Source organism: Aedes albopictus, chromosome 2, assembly GCF_035046485.1.
Source record: "Aedes albopictus strain Foshan chromosome 2, AalbF5, whole genome shotgun sequence".
In the NCBI taxonomy this organism is placed as follows: Eukaryota; Metazoa; Arthropoda; class Insecta; order Diptera; family Culicidae; genus Aedes; species Aedes albopictus.
In genome coordinates this window covers 180,971,390-180,994,785 of record NC_085137.1, presented here as the reverse complement: position 1 = coordinate 180,994,785, position 23,396 = coordinate 180,971,390, and the positions used below count along the sequence as shown (strand labels likewise).

At 40.3% G+C, this 23,396-nt stretch overlaps 1 protein-coding gene across 1 annotated transcript; it reads left to right on the top strand.

Moving 5' to 3' along the window:
• LOC109419584 (magnesium transporter NIPA2) lies at nucleotides 1–21,330 on the top strand. The gene is made up of 2 exons (XM_062850811.1): nucleotides 1–559; nucleotides 20,336–21,330. Exons 1-2 carry the CDS (start codon nucleotides 340–342, stop codon nucleotides 21,199–21,201), a joined length of 1,086 nt encoding a protein of 361 aa, XP_062706795.1. The 5' UTR covers nucleotides 1–339; the 3' UTR covers nucleotides 21,202–21,330.
• Nucleotides 21,331–23,396: the final 2,066 nt, after the last annotated feature.

The window sequence follows — 23,396 nt, the reverse complement described above, 5'->3', positions numbered from 1 at the left end:
AACCCAAAAAAATCTCACGGGAAGACCGATAAGAGCGCTACAGGCGCTGATAGTGAAAATCATTAGTGAAAAATCGAAAATAGTTAAGCTACGACAAATAATCAAATCCTTATCTATTAGCCAATGAACGTCACCGCGCCTCAAGCGCGCTCTAGTGAATCGTTTGTGAACGTGAGTCAAATCACATTATGAGTAGTGGTGGTAAACAAGCAAATCTGTGACCGCGATAACCGGAAAGCATCGTCGTCTCGACGGACAACTTACACGGGGACCAGTTTCACAATCGTCGTCCAGTGTTTGGTAAAGTGTGCCCCCCGCAGGCAGGCAACGCAGAAAAAAATGCCTTCTCCGCGTGAACCAGTGGACGCGCTGTACAAACAGCAAGACTTCTACATCGGACTGTCGTTGGCCCTGTCCAGCAGTTTCTTCATCGGTGCCAGCTTCATCATCAAGAAGATCGGCCTGATTCGGTTGTCCCGGGGTGGCTCATCGGTGCGGGCCAGTGCCGGTGGGTTCGGCTACCTCAAGGATTGGATCTGGTGGGCCGGACTGATTTGCAGTAAGTATCTTTAGGTGTTGACGGTGAGAGCGGGGGAGGGGAAGCTTGGAAGGTGGATGAGTCATCATAGTTCAATTAGAGAAGTATTTGGTTAAACAGTGTGTATACATTGCTGAGACTGTGCTGCTGATAAGCCATCTAGTCGAGACGATAATTGAATGTTCTTTCATGCGTCACCTAGGTACAACAATCGTAGGTAAATGGGGTTTCATTAATATGATTGTTTTGACCTATGAATCGATGTTTCACAAAAACGATTCAAGGCCGCTCGCAATCGGTGATCTTCCAGACGATTCTAGAACATTACGTCCGGGTCATTACACTGACTTGAACTTAAACTATTTTTATGTATTAAAGTATTTAATTACCAGTTTACCACCAGGATCTTCAACAGATCCTTGAATGTTCGATACGATAACAAGTTTATAGATATTTATTCTTCGTTAAGAAACTTTCCTTTGTGATTTAAGTATATTTTTCTTTGCTATTCTATAGGTCCTCAGAAAATTAGCTTGAGCCTTAGGGAATTTGATAGACCCTCACTGTCTATGATCGCATAATTGTCCCATATGAATAGGAAACCCAGCAAATATATGGGACTGATATGCGATCATATGCAGCTCAGCAGCGTCGAGTGGTCGTAGCGGACTTGATTAATTTTTCAATGACTTCAGTAGATCATCAGAGAGTTTTGAAGTTTGTCAGGGACTTCGGTATAATCTCCAAAGAACTACAAAAGATCCTTATTTCTCATGAACTACGCTTTACAGGGATATTGAAAATATTCGAAAACTTGGGTAGGTAGATCCTTTCAGCAGTTTCGTTAGGTTGTCATAAAATTCCGACAGATCTTAAGCTAAGTGCTTTTGCAGATTCTCAAGGACTTTGGTTTTTAGCAGAGATATCTCGGCTTTACAGAGCTTGTATCATTTAGCGCTGATGATAAATCTAGCAGACTGTTGTGATGGTCCTTATGATTATCATCTTTTTTTGTTAACTTTCTTCTTTAAACACACCGTCATAAAATTATGTGTGACCATCATTGTATGGTGCACCTGAAAGCACGATAATGCAGTTTAAGTATTTACTGTGAATGCAATATGCGCCCGGCTTAGACAGCCTCAGTCCAGACATGTTCTGCTGACAGCGGCGTTCCCACGAAAGGCGAGCCTTCGTTAACATGACATTCCAGGTATCTACCCTGGTTCGTCCCAAAGTAATATGTGGGACAAAACGATATAAATACACCGATTTGAATAAAGAAAAACACACTTGACCTTTAGCAATCATACGGGTTTTACTTCTTTTGTTGCTAATAGTTGGACCGGGTAAACCGTAATACTCTATTACACCAACAATAAGAGAAACTCCCTAAGTTTGGAAGTCTGTTTAAAAAGTATGAAAGCCAACTACTACACTGTCTTTCCAGGCACTGAAAGAAGTTTGGTAATCTTTGCACAACCACACGATACTTTGCAATAGGGCATTGCATTGTTTTGATTTTGTATGGGATTTTGACGTTTCTTGGCCTTGTTGTTTACAAAATTTCTGTAAGAGTGAAAGAGAAGTGTAATATTCAAGATTTTCGGACTCGGACGACATAGATGCCACAACTATTTCAGTTAACAGTCAAACTAGAACAGAGGTTTATTTGTCTTATTGTGAGTACACAGATGATGGTTGGGTACCACTCACTATCGTTCAAATGTAGTATGTACATTGTACAGTGGTGTACACTACAACTCCTTTACCCTTAAGATTAAAAACATCTATCTCTTTATTCAGAACGTAAAATATACTAAGCTTATTATTCGGAAAGCAAAATCATCTTTGACTTGCAAATATTTACAAAAATATAAATGCATGAACATTGAAACTCTATCTTTTTAAGGTGGTACTAAACAAACAAAAATAACAAAATTATATTGTACATATATTGTTTTGCACTGCACTTCCTCCGTAGCTGGTGAAACCACCCTAGCTGCAGTACAACGGGGACTGAAATAAGTAGAAGTATAATACAGGAGCGCTTACACCAAACGATGATCATTCTGCTGCTATATCGTTGAACATCTAAATCCAGCAAGGTCCTCAAGATTCATCTAGTCTGTTTCCAAATCTTTAATTGACTTTCCACAACATGCATTCTTCATGCAATCAATGCAACAATCACATATGTGATATGGTGACTATAGCCGTGTGAGTTCGTCGTTACCCTTCCATATCTCACTTCTCACTTCTCAGCCAACAGCATTTAGTGCCAAATTGAAACGAAATACTCACTCATTCTAGCTGATCGGTACTGAAACACGGTGAAAGGCCGAAGTACGACACTCATTATTTATTGCACCATGTCGATTCCCATAAGCAAAATGGCACAAAATCTGAGCACACAATGGGCTTTTTGGCAAAAGAATCGTTACTCGAGATTCAAAATGACGTCAAATTCATAAAACTGATTAAAAACAGCGAACACTTACAACAAAATTAAAAAATACGCACACTGTTCGGTTGGAAAAATGAAAATGCTTCGCAAATTCAACCACCTAATCATCCAGGGCAAAAGTTGAAGTGTTGAAATAAAAAACGTCATCCCGCCAAAAACAATCACCAAAAATCTGTGCCGCCGAGTCAAACAAAAATTTACGACACACAATTCACGAGGTGTACACATAATTCTACAAAATTTGCACGCTTTCACAAGATCCTTCCTGAACTGCCACTAGACTACCGGTTCACACTCAACGAAGTACTCCCCGTCACAACTTTCCGGATTCGCAACCTAGCATTGAGACTGAAACATAGGAAGCTGGTCCAATCGGTATTTGTTCGCAACGGCTCGGTTTCGGTGCTCCTGCCCAATCAACCTCGCTACACACAAGTGAAAGACATTGACCATCTCATCGAGCTGACCAGACATGTGGAAGAGGCGAACAACTCTTCGGTGTTCTTCGATGCAGTGGGGCCCGACACATCTTTCGCTTCTACATCCAAAACGCACTAGCAGTTGACGACTACACTTGATACCAAATGTCTAGAACCAACAATTCCAGCCTCCGTATCGGACACCTCAACGTCCGAAGTCTTGAACGCCATATTGATGGTGTCAAAGTTTTGCTGCATCCCTCCCATTACCACTTCTTTGCCGTAACGGAAACCATGCTGCGTCCGTCATCACCCATGGGACCAATTCGGGTCCCTGGATACAACTTTGTTCGTCATTCCCTTCCCACTGGACGTGGAAACAGAGCTAGATCTCACGGCGGCGTCGGGCTATACGTCCAGAAAGGGATCAAAGCAGTCCCAATCATCAGATCTCTTCGTGAACCAGGTGAAGACAACTCTACTCGACTGGAGTACCTCGCAGTACAAAGCAAAATCAACAACCACAACATATGTGTTGTTGTGGTGTACAACCCGACCGGATCCAATCCCCTTTTTGTACAGCATTACGAGAAACTGCTACTTGACCTTCAAGAATTCGATTTCGATAGAATCTATCTGGTCGGTGATTACAACATTAACGTTGCAGCGAACCATCTCAGCGGCAATGCGGAGGCCCTTGCTCGCATTCATTCTTTCTTCAACCTCACCATTCTACCAACCGCCGCAACAAGGATAACCGAACAAAGTGCTACAACCATCGACCTTCTGATTACTGATTCCCCGTCTTCCATCCGTACGTCTAAGACACAGTACGGAAGCTCCATCTCCGACCATGAGGTAGTATACCTGATTGCAGACATCCATGTTCCCTCAGCCGCACCCCAAACGATGAAAGTTCGCAATATGCGCGGAATCGACATCGTTCGATTACAAGCTGACTTCCAAGCAATTGACCTTCAAGACGTCTACGAAACAAACGATGTCAATCGAAAAGTCGAAATAACAACAACAAAATTGCAGTCTCTTCTGGAAACGCATGCCCCGGAAAAAGTTATTCAAGTTCGCGATAAACGCACACCTTGGATAACTCGAGGCATAGAACAAGCTATCGCTGTACGAGATCTCGCGTATGCGCTATACGCCCGCAATCCCAACCGAACCAGAAATAGCAATCAGTGGAGGGAGTACGTACAAGCCCGTGATCGCGCAAAGACTCTGATCACCAACGCCAAGAAGCAATACGCCGACCGAAACTTCTCTGCTGACCTCCCTGCCAAGCAGCTCTGGAGTAATTTGCGTAGGGAGGGAGTACACAACAACGAAAAGAAAGCCACACCATCCAACAATTTCGACGCCCATCATCTCAATCAGTTCTTCACGGAGGGGCATCTAGCACTTCCAAACAGTCGCAATGCAACGGTTCCGGTAACTCAGGAAACAGCTCCCGCCCACGTTCAAGAAGAACTGAATTTTCAACCCACCAGCGTAGAGGAAGTAGCTAGAAGAATGTTCGAGATAAGTTCAAATGCTACTGGAAGCGATCATCTCCCAATCTCCTTCGTGAAAATGCTGAGCCCCTTCATACTTCCACTACTGACACACATATTCAACACCATTATCGCAGAAAAGACCTTTCCGTCTTCCTGGAAAAAAGCTGTTGTAACACCGATTCCAAAATCAGGTAATCCAACAGCCCCTAAAGATTTCCGCCCAATCAGTGTCCTGCCATCGATCTCGAAAATCCTCGAAAAGATTTTGCTTGCGCAGATATCCTATTATCTAGACGTCTCCAATCCACATCTAATGGCCGCACATCAATCCGGTTACAGGCGGGGATATAGCACCACCACCGCACTTACAGAAGTCACTCACAACATCTACCAACATCTCGACAATCAACACTGCACAATAATGGTTTTGGTCGATTTCTCGTTAGCTTTCAACTGCGTTAAGCATCGAATTCTCTTAGACAAACTGAGCCGGGAGTTTGGATTTTCCCCGGCGGCCTGTGACTTGATCTCGTCGTTTTTGAACCAACGAAGGCAAACTGTAAAGCACGGCGACGCCACGTCAGAGGATCTGCCCCTAATCGATGGAACACCCCAAGGATCGTGTTTGAGTGCCATGCTGTTCAGCCTGTTTATTAACAGTCTACCGAGTGTCCTGAAGTGCAAATACCAGCTCTATGCCGATGATCTTCAGATTTACGTTTCTGGCCCTATCAGTCAGGTTGATAGACTGGTAGACATCATCAACCGAGACCTGATATCGATCGAAGCTTGGACCCGGCACAATATGCTCACACCGAACCCTAAGAAAACCCAGGCAATTGTGTTTAGTAGGGAAGGCAATGTCATCCCTCAGAACGATATTGTCTTCTGCGGAGAACCCATTCAGCTTTCCGATAAAGTTACCAATCTGGGTCTTGCTATGGACAAGAGACTATGTTGGACAGACCAAGTCAACGATGTGGTGAAACGGGTCTACAGCACACTGCGGACTTTTCGTCGATTTCAAAGTGTGTTGTCGCTCGCCACCCGAAAAAAACTCGTTCAAGCTGTCATCGTACCACTGTATACGTACTGCGATGTTGTATACTACTCGGGATTGACGGAAGCACTAAAGCAGCAGCTACACCGAAGCTTCAAATCGGCCGTACGCTTTGTTTACGGTCTTCGCCGACGGGATACCACGGAAGAGGTACGCCATACCATTCTGGGAAGGGACCTCCTGGACAACTATAAACTTCGAGTCTGCTGCTTCCTACGACGCGGCTACCTCCGTGAACTACCGCCGTACCTGCTTCAACATCTTCAACCGGGGGCGAACATTAGAGCACGCTCCTTCGTCCTACCACATCATACTACGTCTAGCGGGAAGAGTGTCCTTATCAGCGGAGCATCACTCTGGAATCATCTGCCTTTGGCCCTGAAGCAGAAGCCTACACTAACAGCATTCAAGAGTGGTTTCCATTAATAATATTTTGTTAGATTGTCTAAATTGATAGCTAATAGGTTCTAATTGATTTCCTTCACTAATTACTAATGTCAAATTGTCCGATTCACCTTTCCTTGACCTGAGCAAAAGTTGTAATAACTAACAGGCTGCCGTTTTCTAAATAAATAAATTACAAATTACAAATTAATACAAAAAAATCACTAGTCGGAAAATAACCAAAAACCATCCGACAAAACTAAAAACAAAAACCAGTTCATCCTCGAGCCACTGTAATATTCAAGATTTTCGGACTCGGACGACATAGATGCCACAACTATTTCAGTTAACAGTCAAACTAGAACAGAGGTTTATTTGTCTTATTGTGAGTACACAGATGATGGTTGGGTACCACTCACTATCGTTCAAATGTAGTATGTACATTGTACAGTGGTGTACACTACAAGAAGGAGTGAATTTCATGCAGTGCCCTATAGAGCTTGTAAACAGTGATGTAGCAAGATGCGGAGTGTGCGGTCCGCACCGGGGGGTCCGAATTCAGGGGGCCTCCAAATCAGGGAAGATTTCTAACAATGGTTTGAATAAGGCCGTTATTTACAAATATTTATTTCACTTTTTGTCCCACCACTGTTTGGCTGGTCGAGGGGGGGGGGGGGGGTGGTAAAAATAATAACGCATTTCATCTAAAAAATATTAAAAACTCATCGGATTTGTTAAAGAATTTTTGGAAAGATCCGATATTTTGATAAATATTTTTTTATCTGCCCCCTGAAAATGCAAAATCCAACCAAAAATTTTTGGTTGGAGGAGGGGGGAGGAGACAAAAAATCAAACTAAATTTGTATCAGCCTAAAGTTCTTTAAATAGTGAATCTTTCCTAAGTAGCTTGAAAAATTATTGTAGAAAAAGATTAAATCCTTACTGGAATTTCTTAAAGCATCCTTGAATAAATTGTGGAAGACGACTTCAAAAAATCTCCCTTGGAATCTTTGGGCGATATCCTACAACAATTATCGGAGGAATTTCTAAAGAAATCCCTGCAGGTATAACTAAAAAAAATGCTTGAATAAATTCGTAAGGAATCCTTAAAAGGACTCCCGAGAAAACCCGTTTGAGGCATTGTAAAAAAAAAAACCTTGAAGAGATTCCTAACAAGAATCTTGAAAGAATTCCTAGAAGGAAATTGCTGTAGCGATCATGTGAGAGTGAGGTAGCCCCAAAGGAAGCATTTGTGGAAATGTTTAAGAAACTCTTTTTGGAATTCTCTGGAATACATTTTACTGAATAAATTTCTTTAGAAACGCAACTTTCGAAGGAAATCTTGGAGCGATTGTAAAAAAGACCTAGAAATAATTTCTAGATGAATGATGAATCGTAAAACATACCCAAGAAAGAAATCTTGGAGTTCCTAACTTGGAACAAATGCTTGATGTAATCGTTAGAAAAATTTCTTAGAAGTTTCGTGAAGGAAATCCGGACGAAATTGGTGCTATTGCTCAATCCTGATGAAAACCTTTGAAGAATGCCTAAAGGGTTCATTGAAGAAATTCCGGTAGAATTTCTTGGAGGAATTTCTGTGATAGTACTTGAAATTATGCTTACATTATTTTATTTGAACTTTTGAAGTGTTTCTCGGAAATTTCTTTTGGACCTTTTTTAGTAATTACTCCCTCAGCTATTACTGTGAAAATTTCCTTCGGAAATTTCTTTGGAAATTCCTCAAGATTTTTTTTTTCTGATTTCATTTTGAATTATTTTGATAAAATTTCTTTGGCAATTCTTTCGGAAACTGTCTCAGCTAATGTGTTGATAATTGATTTCGCAATTCCTTCAATTTGTTTGGGAACTCCGTTAGAAGTTTTATTGAGAATTAATGCGGTAATTCTCTTGAGAAACTGTTAGGCATCTCCTCTGGAAACATCTTCAATCAATGTTCAGCAATGGCTTTGTAAACTTCTCAAGTTTTTTCTACGAAAATTTCGTCTGCAACTTCTCGCTGTTTTTTTTTTTTTTTTGCAAATCGTTTGAAAAATCCTCTGATAATTTCTTTGAGAATAACTTCAACACTCTTCTAGAAACTTCTTTGCCAATTCATATCGAAATATAATTAGGTTATTTTAAAAAATGTCTACGACATTACTTCTCGAAATTGCTTTGGAAATTTATCAGACAATTCCTACAGGAATATCTTCAGCAATTTCTTTGCAAGTTTCATCAGTAGTCCCTTTGCTAATATACTTGACAATTATTTTTGTATTTTTTGCAATAGCTCCTCTCGAAATTCATACGGCAGGAATTTCCGTAGTCAATTTGTTTGTAAATTTAGGCGGTAATTTTTAAAAATTTCTCCGGTAATTGCATAGAAAATTCCTTCTGTAATTCCTCTGTATATGTCTGAAGTATTCATTGGAAGAATTAGTGAATCCTTGAAAGGTTTATTGGAGGAATTTCTAAAGCATTACTATCAAAAACACTCAAAGGATCCTCTGGAGGAACTCCTGTAAAATTTCTTGGAGAAATTTGAATGAGAATCTTCGAAAAAATCGTCCAGGAGTAATTGTATAAATACATGAAGAAATTCTTGCATGATAGAATTTTAAATATTAGTTTCACTTTTTGTCCCACCACTTTTTGGCTGGTCGAGACTGAGATAAAAATAATAAAGCATTTAATCTAAAAAAAATGAAAACTCATCGGATTTGTTAAAGAACTTTTAGCAGGACCCGATATTTTGAAAAATATTTTTTATCTGCCCCCTCAAAATGCAAAATCCAGCCAAAAATTTTTGAGTTTCCGAATGAATAATCAATTTTAGAAATTCTAAGAAAACACTTGAATAAATTCTGAACAGATCTTTGGAGAAAATCGCAAGAGAACTTACTGGATGAGCTACTAAAGAAATCTTTGGAAAAAATCGTGGCGGAAAAGTTTGGAAAGAATTACTTAAGGCATCTTTAACTCCTAAACTACCAAGGGTCCAAAAAAAGTCGGAAGTCCAACTTTGACAAGGCATTTCTCGGCCGTTTTTCAACCGATTTCAAAACTTTTTTTTGCGATGGAACCGGACAGGTTCATTTAAAAAAAATATAAAATAGATGCGTCTACCCAAAGTTATTAAGCAAAAGGCACTTCCTAGTTTTTTTGAGAGCGCATTTTTTGCGTATATTGATCAGTAAAACAAAATTTAAAGCGATGACATATGGTTTTTTCGACCCTAAATCATGCGTACAGCTGGAGTGAACATGTTTATGCAAAATTAGTGATTCTTCAGTACACTGATATTTTACCTTACTCAGAAAACTGCTAAAATACCCTATTTTTCACATAAAATAAGCAATAAATCAAAATTCAAAGCGATGACACATAGTTTTTTTGGTCTTAAATTGTTCGTAGGATCGTACTCGACATTTTTGATGAACAATGAAAATGTTCTAATTACACTCTTATATTGTTTTACCCGGAAAACTACGAAAATTCCATACTTTTTACACAAAGTAATCAACAAAACTGAATTTCAAACGAGAACATCTTGTTTTTTAACCTTGAAATGTTCGTAGCAGTTTGGGAGACATACTTGAAGAATAATAGTGATGTTTGCATTACACTCAAATTTTGATTCACTCAAAAATCAACGAAATTACCACATTTTTCACGCAAAGTGGTTAACAAAAATAATGGCTTACAATGCAAAGTAGTTTTTTACCTTTAAATCATTCGTGAAAGCGTACTGGACGTTCTTGATGAGTAATAGTGATGTTTTCATGACACACTTAATTTTTTTTACTCGAAAAGCTACAAAAATACCATAATTTTCATACAAAACTGTCAATAAAACAAAATTTAAAGCCATAACACGTAGTTGTATGGCCTTAAAGTTTCCGTTACAATGTACTGGACCTGTTTTTGATAAAATGTTGATGTTTACGTTACACTTATATTTTGTTTTATAAAAAAATGTACCGTAATACCACAAAAAAGCGAATAAGCCTAAATTTAAATTTGGACTTTGAACTTGAATTTATCGTAGTAGTTTAGTGGATTTATTTGAACAACCCTAGTGAACTTTTTATTACACTCATATTTCATTTCACTCGGAATACTAGGAAAATATCACATTTTTCACACAAAGTAGTCAACAAATAAAAAAAGGCAATGCATTCTGGTTTTGGAACTGGGAAATCTCGGAAAAAAGCTCTGGTATGAAATATTTAGAAAATTCATGGAAGAACTCTGAAAATCTCTAAGAGAAATCTCGGGAGAAACTCCGGATGAAAACCAGCGAAGAAATTCAGGAGAAATATCGGAAAACTCTTTGGCAGAAATTCCAGAAGTAATTGTCGAAAATCTCTAAAAAATATTGAAAACACACGGAAGGAACTATTAATGGGAGCAAATAAAAGAAAAACTCTTTGCATGGAAACTAGGATGGAAACTTGAGAGAACTGGAGAAAGCCAAAAAAACATCGAAAATGCTCCAGAACAAAAAATAAGAGATTCGTGAAAAAATATGATGATATTCTAAATAATTCTTTGATGAATCCTTGGAAAAATTTATCAAGCAATCGCTAGAGGAATTTCTGATGAAAACCCAAAGGAATAATTGACTGAAACATTTCAAAAGTTTTCTAAAAGAATTCCTCGAGAAATAGAACCCCTAAATAAATTCCGCACGCATCCTTGATGTTTTTAAAAATATCCCTGAAGGAATCTCTGGAATATTTTTGAAAGATTTTTGAAAAGAACTCACGACAAAATGTTTTGAAAGAATCATCGAAAGATAGCCTATAATATAAATGCACCTTTTGGGAAATTTCTGAAAAACAAATGTATATAGAAGAGTTTCCGAAGCAATACCGTAAAACGGGGTAGCTTTGATAGTTTTTCAGCAAATTTCCCTAATATTATTCCATGTGTTTTTCCTGATTTAATAATTTTAAAACAAATACTGGCGTCTCAGTTATAATTGCAATGCAAGGATTGGACAGTTTTAATTGTTTTGGGTGATCATATGAGCGAAAATCACATTTTCATTTCGGGGAAACTTTGATAGTGCTCTGAAAAACTTATTAAATGCCAAAAAATATTACAGATTGCAACGCATAGAGTATCAGTATGATGAGAAAAGCCGTATGAAACATGTTAGGGTAATTTATTGTATCAAAACAAGAATAATTTTATAAAATTATAAATAACAAAGTGCACCAGTACTCCACTTGAGTGAAAATCTCAGTGCTTTTAGCTATCAAAAATAATTAGGGTAATTTTCCAATTGTTGCACGGCTAAAAACTCGCCTATTGTTGCACACTCCATGTTATTCTTATGAGGTGTGCAACAATTGGCGAATTTTTAGCCGTGCAAAAATTGGAAAATTACCCTATCTGTGTAAAAATATATATTTTTAAGGTACATCAACATGTGACTATATGCTGAGTTGTTTTTGATTTTTTATAAACAAATTAAGAAAACAACGAGTGTAATTGTTGTTGAGTCACTATTGTTTATCAAACAAGTATAGTACTTTTTTACAATTAATTTCATGGCAAAAAAAAAAACTATAATGCATTGCCTTATATTTTTATTTGTTGACTACTTTGTGTGAAAAATGTGGTATTTTCCTAGTATTCCGAGTGAAATAAAATATGAGTGTAATAAAAAGTTCACCAAGGTTGTTCAAATAAACCCACTAAACTACTACGATAAATTCAAGTTCAAAGTCCAAATTTAAATTTTGGCTTATTCGCTTTTTTGTGGTATTTTGGTACATTTTTTTATAAAACAAAATATAAGTGTAACGTAAACATCAACATTTTATCAAAAACAGGTCCAGTACATTGTAACGGAAAATTTAAGGCCATACAACTACATGTTATGGCTTTAAATTTTGTTTTATTGACAGTTTTGTATGAAAATTATGGTATTTTTGTAGCTTTTCGAGTAAAATAAATTAAGTGTGTCATGAAAACATCACTATTACTCATCAAGAACGTCCAGTACGCTTTCACGAATGATTTAAAGGTAAAAAACTACTTTGCATTGTAAGCCATTATTTTTGTTAGCCACTTTGCGTGAAAAATGTGGTAATTTCGTTGATTTTTGAGTGAATCAAAATTTGAGTGTAATGAAAACATCACTATTATTCTTCAAGTATGTCTCCCAAATTGCTTCGAACATTTCAAGGTTAAAAAACAAGATGTTCTCGTTTGAAATTCAGTTTTGTTGACTACTTTGTGTAAAAAGTATGGAATTTTCGTAGTTTTCCGGGTAAAACAATATAAGAGTGTAATTAGAACATTTTCATTGTTCATCAAAAATGTCGAGTACGATCCTACGAACAATTTAAGACCAAAAAAACTATATGTCATCGCTTTGAATTTTGATTTATTGCTTATTTTATGTGAAAAATAGGGTATTTTAGCAGTTTTCTGAGTAAGGTAAAATATCAGTGTACTGAAAAATCACTAATTTTGCATAAAAATGTTCACTCCAGCTGTACGCATGATTTAGGGTCGAAAAAAACATATGTCATCGCTTTAAATTTTGTTTTACTGATCAATGTGCGCAAAAAATGCGCTTTCAAAAAAACTAGGAAGTGCCTTTTGCTTAATAACTTTGGGTAGACGCATCTATTTTATATTTTTTTAAATGGACGATGATCTTGAAACCTGTCCGGTTCCATCGCAAAAAAAAATTTGGAAATCGGTTTAAAAATGGCCGAGAAATGCCTTGTCAAAGTTGGACTTCCGACTTTTTTTGGACCCTTGGTAGTTCGCGGGAGTTTTTACCCCCTCAGTAGTTTAAGTGTTAAAGGAATTCCTTTAGAATTTTGGATAAAACCTAGGTAGAACTTTTAAAGCGATCCCTCGAAAAATCCCAAAAAGTTATCCTCGGTAGAATCTTTGCGAGGGGCGAATGACCTTCGGGTTAAAGTCCCTCGACAACAAGAATAGAAGAATAGGTAGAATCTATGGAGAAATTTTTAAATTAAAACAAGGATTGTTTTATCCGATTGATGGAACCTTCGCAGGAATTTCTAACAAAATCCTTGAAGAAACTCTAAAATAATCGTTGGATAAATTTCCAAGAGATTTTTTAAAATACTTCTTAAGGAATCCTTGGGAAACTTCCTGTAGATATTCTTGAAACGATTCCTGAAGAATTCTCGATAGATATCCTCTATGAAATCTTAGCATCGTATTTATCACTTAAAGGATGCTTTTAGGTATTCTTAAAGATTTCCTGGAGAAAGTTGCAAAACATTTTTAGGAGGAATTCTTGGAGCAACTTCTGAAGAAATTATTTGATTCGATTAGATAGGGTATTTGTTCCTTTACTATTTAAGCATATACGCTAAGCTTTTTTGATCCCAATTCAGGACCCAAATAAGTGTGCAAAATTTGGGCAGGATCGGTTATGTCTACGTTTTGCGCATCGCGTTTGAAGTTTGTATGGAGTTTTACATGGGAAAGCACCCTTTTTTGCATTTCTCTCATAACAAGCTCGAATTTTTCTGAAACCATGTAACCGATAAAAGGAAAACATTGCCTAGGGTGTCCTGAAAAACTTTGAAGACCGCGAAGTGATCTGATGCTTATGAAAAAAGTTATAGCGTTGGCATTGCTTGCTGAAACAGCATGATTTTGTTGCTATTGTTATTCCTTTACATGTTAAAACATAAACACTTACTTACCTTACCGGTCAGGCTAAGGCCGGGGTGGCCTCTGCTGTACATAGTAGCCGCCTCCATTCCACTCGGTCCATGACTGTTTGCCTCCAGTTCCGCACTCTGCGTAGGGTCCGCAGATCGTCCTCCACTTGGTCGACCCATCTAGCTCGCTGCGCTCCACGTCTTCTTGTACCGGTCGGATGACTCTCGAGAACCATTTTAGTCGGGTTGCTATCCGACATTCTGATGACGTGACTCGCCCACCGTAACCTCCCGATTTTCGCGGTATGGACGATGGTTGGTTCTCCCAGCAGCTGATGCAGCTCGTGGTTCATTCGCCTTCTCCAAGTCCCGTCTTCCATCTGCACTCCGCCATAGATGGTACGCAACACCTTCCGTTCGAAAACTCCAAGGGCGCGTTGGTCCTCTGCACGTAGGGTCCATGTTTCGTGCCCATAGAGGACGACCGGTCTAATCAACGTTTTGTAGATGGTTAACTTCGTGTTACGGCGAACTTTATTCGATCGTAGAGTTCTGCGGAGTCCAAAGTAGGCTCGATTTCCTGCCACAATGCGCCTCTGAATTTCTCTGCTGGTGTCGTTGTCGTCGGTCACCAGTGAGCCCAAGTACACGAATTCTTCAACCGCCTCGATTTCATCACCGTCGATATGAATTCGGGGTGGTGGGCGCGGTGATTCCTCCCTGGAGCCCTTTGCCATCATGTACTTTGTCTTCGACACATTAATGACTAATCCGATTCGCCTGGCTTCACTCTTTAGTCGGATGTACGTTTCCGCCATCATCTCAAATTTACGAGCAATAATATCAATATCATCAGCGAAACCAAGCAGCTGAACGGACTTCGTGAAAATCGTCCCACTCGTGTTTATCCCCGCTCTTCTTATTACACCCTCCAAAGCAATGTTGAACAGCAAGCACGAAAGACCATCACCTTGCCGTAACCCTCTGCGAGATTCGAAGGGACTCGAGAGTGTCCCTGATACTCGAACTACGCACATCACTCGATCCATCGTCGCCTTGATCAACCGTATCAGTTTATCCGGGAATCCGTATTCGTGCATAATCTGCCATAGCTGTTCTCGATCGATTGTATCATACGCCGATTTGAAATCGATGAACAAGTGATGTGTGGGCACGTTGTATTCGCGGCATTTCTGCAACACCTGGCGGATGGCGAACATCTGGTCCGTTGTAGCGCGTTCACCCATAAATCCAGCCTGATATTGCCCCACGAACTCTCTTGCAATCGGTGTTAGACGGCGGCATAAAATTTTAGAGAGTATCTTTTAGGCAGCGCTCAGTAGTGTGATCGCGCGGTAGTTCCCGCAATCCAACTTGTCGCCCTTTTGTAGATGGGACACACGATACCTTCCATCCATTCCTCCGGTAATACTTCCTCCTCCCAAATCTTGGTAATGACCCAGTGTAGTGCTCTCACCAGTGCTTCTCCACCGTATTTTAGAAGCTCGCTTGGTAGTTGATCTGCTCCAGCGGCTTTGTTGTTTTTCAACCGGCCAACCTCCTCCTCAATCTCTTGAAGGTCAGGGGCCGGAAGTCTTTCGTCCTGTGCACATACTCCTAGATCTGTTACCACGCCACCTCCGGTACTTGCAATGTCGCCATTGAGGTGCTCATCGTAATGCTGCCGCCACCTCTCGACCACCTCACGCTCGCTCGTGAGAATATTCCCGTGATTATCTCGGCACATGTCGGCTTGTGGCACAAAGCCTCTGCGCGAGCGGTTCAGCTTCTCGTAGAACTTTCGTGTGTCCTTAGCGCGGTACAGCTCTTCCATCGCTTCGTGATCTCGTTCTTCATGCTGGCGCTTCTTCATCCGGAAGACTGAGTTCTGCCTGTTCCGCGCCTGTTTGTAACGTGCCTCATTCGCTCTCGTACGGTGTTGCAGCATTCTCGCCCATGCTGCATTCTTCTCGTTTTTCAACTGTTCACATTCGCCGTCGTACCAGTCGTTTCTGTGATTCGGAGTCGCGAAGCCTAGTGCTGTAGCCGAGGTACTACCTATGGCGGATCGGATGTCCCTCCAGCCATCTTCAAGTGTAGCTGCGCCAAGCTGCTCTTCCGTTGGTAGGGCCACTGCTAACTGCTGCGCGTAGTCTTGAGCCACTTCTACGTTACGAAGTTGCTCGATGTTGAGCCGCGGCGTTCGACTTCGACGCGTGGTGATAACTGTCGAAAGTTTTGAGCGCATGCATACAGCGACTAAGTAGTGATCCGAATCTATATTCGCACTGCGGTATGTGCGGACATTGGTTATATCCGAGAAGAATTTACCGTCGATTAGAACGTGGTCGATTTGGTTTTCTGTTTGTTGGTCGGGTGATCTCCAGGTGGCTTTGTGGATATCTTTGCGGGGGAAGAAGGTGCTTCGGACTACCATACCACGGGAGGCTGCAAAGTTTACGCATCGCTGGACGTTATCATTCGATATGGTGTGCAGACTGTTTAGCCCGATTTGCCGGTCTGTACATTTCCTCCCTTCCTACCTGCGAGTTCATGTCGCCGACAACGATTTTCACGTCACGCGGCGAGCAACCATCGTATGTTTGCTCTAACTGCACGTAGAACGCTTCTTTCTCGTCATCGGGTCTCCCTTCGTGTGGGCAGTGGACGTTGATGATGCTGTAGTTGAAGAAACGGCCCTTAACTCTCAACATGCACATCTTTGCGTTGATCGGCTGCCACCCGATCACACGTTGTCGCATCTTGCTCAACACTATAAATCCTGTTCCCAGTTCATTAGTGGTGCCACAGCTTTGGTAGAAGGTAGCCGCTCGATGCCCGCTTTTCCACACTTTCTGTCCAGTCCAACAAAGTTCCTGCAACGCCACGATGTCGAAGTTGCGGAGATGTAGTTCGTCGTAGATTATCCTGTCACATCCTGCGAAACCTAGTGACTTGCAATTCCATGTTCCAAGTTTCCAATCGTAGTCCTTATTTCGTCGCGTGGGTCTTTGCCGATTGTATCGAGTCGTATTTTCTCCTATGTTATTCGCAATGGGGATTTTTACGGGTGGCTTATTGGGCCTACGCCAACACTCCTGTCTCGCCGGAGGGCCATCGTGCCAGTTCTGTTTAACGTCCCAACCAACACTGGGACGACCACGCTGATGGGGCTACCACCTTGGATCTAGCTGGGCGTGGTGCAGCGTTTCTTACTCAGCCGCTGGATGCCAGAACAGACGCTGTTTGAGCCGCACCTCCTTGGTGAACAGACACTCGGATCGTACCTCCTCAATCTAGCTGAAGTCAGAAGGACAACAGTGCCCAGGCTGCACTACCAGCTAAGCACACAACTCTTAGCTGGCGGTCTTTGTCATCGCTTGACCCGTGGAAGCATGAGGTAGGAACTTGTGAGGACCAGAGCTATATTAGATGCTCTCCTTATCGACTCACCGTTTTGCAGCCCAAAACATAAACACATGCATGCGATTTGTTGGTTATAACTATTTTCACAAGCATTGGATCGCTTTGCGGTCTTCGACAAAGTTTTTCAGAACATCCTAGGCTATCATTTTACAGTATCGGTTAAAAAGTTTCAGACAAACTTTTTCAACTTATGACAAAAATGCAAAAAAGTATGTTTTCCCATACAAAATCCCATACAAATTTCAATTGCAATGCGCAAAGTGTAGACGCAACCGATCGTGCTCAAATTTTGCACAGATACTCCGAACCCGAAACGGAACCAAAAAAGCTTTGATCTGAGAAAACGGTTCCGATGACCCACGCTAATATACGCCCCCATTTTCATCCTACTCAAAACAAAGGAATAAAGCGTTTATTGTTTTGTACTGTTTTGTTGCACGTCGACCCTACCAGGATACTTCAGAGATTTTTTTAAGCAATTTTCGGAGGAATTTCTGGAGGAATCATAAATAAATTCTGGAGAAATTTTTAAATGAGAAGAATTTTGAATGAGTCTTATCAAAAAACGAAATAGATTATTTAGAAAAGACCCCAGAGGAATGATAGCAAAAATTCCTGAAGGAATCCTTAGCGAAACTTCTGGAGTAGAAGGATGTTAAATAATTCGTTAAATAAAATCCAATGGAAGGATTTTTCGAAAGAATTCCTATAGGTTTTCTTAGATGAACTTCTGTAGGAATCCTTGGAGATTTTTTTTAAATTTATTATCCAATGGATTCTTTGAAAATTTCCTGCAGAAATTCTAGGATGAATCTTATAGTAAAACCTAAGAAAATTCTTTGAAGAACCCTTGCAAAAACTTTTCGAAAAAAAAGTTTAAAAAATATTTCTAATATTCTTACAGAAATATATTTCAGGGATGTCTCATAACGATTCACCAGCGATTTCTTCAGAAGTATCTCCCAAATTCTATTTAGAAATAATCCCAGAGATTTCTTTAAAATTTTCTCAAGAGTTTCCTCCATAAATATTCCCAAGAGTTTCTACATAGCTCCTTCAGTGAATTACTTCTAAAATTGCTCCATTTATAAGATAGTCCATAGAATGCATTACACAAAAATAATTTATTTTAAATCCTCTTTCCAACCTACGAAATTTGTGTATCATTATTATTATTAATATTTATGAACGACACTTTACCACTCCTGTGCCATTTGTCTCCGGAAATTTGTATATGGGTCGTCACACTTTATTGATATCCCCTCTCGCTTCAAGGCGTAAAATAACGTTTCCCCTTCAAAAATATCTCAAAAAATGCTATCCAAAGTATTAAAAAAAATCAATCAGGGATTCTTCGATAAATTTCTCCACGAAATTGGAGCCGGTATTTATTCCTCAAGAGAAGCAGCACAAATGGATACAGCGATTCTTTCAGGAGTACCTCGGAGTATTCTTCTATGTATTTTCTCGGAAATTGTTCCAGGATTTTTTTTCCAAAGATCCCTTCCTGAATTCATCTAGAAATGTTCCCTAGAAACCACTACAGAAACTCCTTTGGAAATTTGTCAATATTTTTTACTATTACCCTTTTCAGAAGTTCAAGCGTTTCTCTAGACATTCTTCCAGGATTAGTATTTAACATTATTAGGATTTAACATAACTCTAGACATTCTTGCAGGATAGGATTAAAAAATACGTTCATGAAAATTCATGAATTTCAAAAAGGTTTTTTTATGCAAATAGTTCCTCTAAATATGTCTTAATAAACTCCAAAAGGATTTCCACCGAAGGTTTCTCAAGCTATTTTCAGGTAATACTTGAAGAATTTATTCAGCAACACCTTCTAGGATTTGTTCGGAAATTTCCCTATGATTCTTTCAGATATTTATCCAGGGATTTTTATCTCCAGAAATTTGTACCGAAATTAGACAGAAGGTATAGGGTGATATTGGGTATTATCGGCAGGTTTGTTCTCTTCGTCATGAGGGATTTTTGTCGACCGAATAGCTTAAAACTTGGTCGTATAATTCAGCTTGGTTGAAAAAGATTTGAAGCCAATAAAAAAAAACACGATGATGTGAACAAAACGGCCGATATTATGTAAGCCTATTCAAAAATTCCTTCAAGAATTCTTTCAGAAGCTCCTCCACGCATTATTTTTGAAACTTCTTCGAGAATTCCTCGACAAATATTTATTTCCAGAAACTCCTTCAGAAGTTCAAGGATTTTTCTATGAATGTCAGCAAGGGATTTCATCAAAAAAATTTCCATGGGTTTTTTTCAGAAATTCATCTAGAGATTTTTCAAAAATTCTTCAGCAATTTTATATTTGAAAATTCTTCCAAAGCCTCCAGGAATCCCTGATAAAAAATTGTCAGGTGTGGCTGAAGAAACTTCTAGAAAATTCACCATCAGCACGATCCTGTAGTTGCTTCAGAAATATCTCCTGGGATTTCTTCAGTGATTTCATCAGCAACTTTTTCAAATATTCACAGGGCTTACAAAAGTACTATTTTTATGTAAAAACTGGAGAACATTTTCAAGAAATCCCTGAATGAATAAAGGAATTCCTGGATATACCTCTAAAGATTCCAATTTTTTTAATTTCCTGAAGAGATTCCTGAACAAAATGAGACGAATGAGATGCTCATGAATTGAAGCCCTTCATAATGTCCGTCGATTTCATCATATTATTAGCTTTATGTGTTAAATTTGTATCCCATATCAACCTTCAGCGAGACACTTTAATTTATATATAGTTTGATGCAAAATTGGAGAACTCCGAACGCTTTTTCACACTTGTGATTTGCGATTTTATCTAAAAATCTTTTGATTAATTTTAGATTCTTTTCATCCATTCCAGTGGGCATCGGCGAGGCGGCCAATTTCGCTGCCTATGCCTTCGCACCGGCTTCCCTGGTGACGCCACTCGGAGCGCTGAGCGTCATCGTAACGGCTGTGCTGGCTTCCAAGTTTCTCAAGGAACGCCTCAATCTACTCGGTAAACTAGGGTGTTTCCTGTGCATCATCGGCTCCACTATCATCGTTATCCATTCGCCTAAGGAGGGCGAAATCGATGACCTAAATCTGCTGCTGGATAAGCTGCAGGATCCGGCTTTCATCACGTACGTGGTGATCATTCTGGCCTTGTCGCTGTTCATCGGATGTTGCTGTGGGCCCCGGTACGGTCACAAGAACGTGATGGTCTACATTCTGCTGTGCTCGGCCATTGGCAGCCTTACGGTCATGTCCTGTAAGGCTCTTGGCCTAGCCTTGAGGGACACCATTTCCGGAAAGTCAAATGATTTCGGAATGTGGCTGCCATATTTCCTGATCATCGTTACGGTGGTGTTCGTTGGTATTCAGGTAAACTACTTGAACAAGGCGTTAGACATCTTCAACACGAGTATCGTAACGCCGATCTACTACGTGATCTTCACCACGCTAGTAATCACGGCGTCGGCCATCCTGTTCAAGGAGTGGGGTCGTATGAAAGCCGAGGACATCATCGGCGACCTGTGCGGATTCTTTGTGGTGATCGTGGCGGTCATACTGTTGAACGCCTTCCGCGAGATGGACATCAGTCTGAACGACGTTAAGGGTATTATGCGACCGAAGCGGGAACTTCTCATGTCACACAAAACACAGTTTGACGATTTCATGACCGCCGAGACGGAGAGCAACGGGTCGCAGAAACACTACGGGACCGGAGACTATCGGAACATTTGATATCAGAAGCGGCCTTGAGCTTTGCGCGGGTGAGTTGTGCGTGTATGAATATGTATTTCTCGACAGCTTTATTACTACTAGGTTTAAATGTTAAGTGAGTTGAATGCAGAATAGAACTACATTGATAATGAAAACAGTGATAGCGTTGTAAGTTATCCGAACAGTCCATTGCCTCTGATAGTGACGAGTACTGGCTACAGCGTTGCTTTATTAATACGCCGAGCGTATACGGAACGGCTGCAGAACGTAGAGGTGGCTCAAGATTACGTGCAGCAGTTAGCAAAGGCCCTACCAACGGAAGAGCAGCTTGGCGCAGCTACACTTGAAGATGACTGGAAGGGCATCCGATCCGCAATTGGTAGTACCTCGGCTGTAGCACTATAGTGTCTATAGGCTTCGCGACTCACAGAAACGACTGGTACGACGGCGAATGTGAACAATTTACAAACGAGAAGCGGTGCATCGGTGCTCTGCGCTTCTGGTGCTGATAACGTTGTTCAGGTGGCGTAAAACCGCTCCGATCAGCGGGTCACGTCTACGAATAAACTGTCTGCGCCGAATATTCCTCAAACGAATCAGCAGCTTCAGCTTGTCGGGAATTTCCTTCTTTTTTGGAGCGATTCTACGCGTAGGGACAGCAGCCTCTTCAGCCGCCTTTACGATCGTGGTGATTTCGCCGATTGCGCCGTCGATTTTCTCTCGAACGGTCCAGGTCGTTGATCCAATCTGCTGTAAGGTCGACTTCCAGATTGATTTTTCGAGCGAATGTGCTCCAGTTCACTTCGTGGTGGGGGCTGGCTCACCGAATCTTCCGGTCCGCTTTAGTGCTTTATGCATCATTGTGACCAGGTGTTGTTCTAGTTTTTCCAGCTGTATTGTAAAGCATGAGCGGTGATCCTTGGCATCCTTGTTAAATTAGGCGACTCGGAATGTTGATCGACCACCGATTGTTGCTGGCAGATGCAGTGGAAAGTTTGCCTTAATACGTATCAATCGTCTCTGACAAACGAGAAAAACTGACTTCACTGATTACCTGTCTCTGAGCCAAATTTGGTATAGAGTCTTCAGTCTCCGATTAGTCGCTTCATGTTTGATGGAGGCTTTCAATCCAATAGGGTTACACAGTCGCTATCCGAATGAAGAGAATAATATTCCGCGTAATATATCACAAATCAAAAGAGGTGCGGTACATTACGTGGAATGGAGATGCTGAATTGGGTACCAGACCAAGTCCCTGCTGGGTGGTGCGAAATAGATGAGCCATAGACAATAGAATCGTCAATGTCGTAGGGCATAGCATGTGACTATTGTCGAAACAACACTATTTTTGATCATTGTCCAACCAAAATCATAAGCGGCGTCCACTTACACTAAGCGCATAACTATGTTAGGGTCAAAATTAGGGTGAAATCAGTGGTAAAATATAATAACACTTTTTAGTTTGTGTAGTTAGTTGAACTAGAGTTAACTTTTTATTGAGACATTTTCTGTAGGTTTATTCTGGATTACAATACATTAGCTGCCCTTCAACTGAATTTTTTTATAACAGTAAATAACATTATTCCTTCTTGATAAAAGATGTATTAACAAAAAAGCATTTTAATGTGGACATAGAATTGCGAAACTATACATCTGATCAGATGTTTTTCCGGTATTAAATTTGGGGTGGAGAGTTGAACACTTATGGAAAATAGTTTTTCAATTTCAGACAAACATCACATGAACACAGCTACTAATGAACCAAACCTTCTCTACTGTCTTCTCATTTGCCGCTTCATATCCTCAATTGAACTTATCTGACACTAGTTAGGACTGTCTGTGGAAGATCCGGGTTTCTAATTCTGGGTAGGACTTGTTAAAACGGGATGCCTGATATGTACTGCGAACAAATGGGCTGGAAGCACTGAGCAATCACAATTACTGTCGTACTAATCATATTAAATGCATGCTTTTCTACTTACATCCCGAACGTCGCCAACCGGCAAAGAGGACATGACAAAAACGCGAGATGGCCCTAACAAAAAGGAAAAGGCGATGAAAATGTTCATCGATGCAACGATATGGAAACAAAATAGGGTCTGGGACCATTTGGGCAGAAGCACCTATTTTGGGCACTTGCTGCTGTAACTCAGTCAATTTCAAACCGATTGACTTCAATTTTGTGCATGGCTAGATACTGTGCCTATCTATCGTGT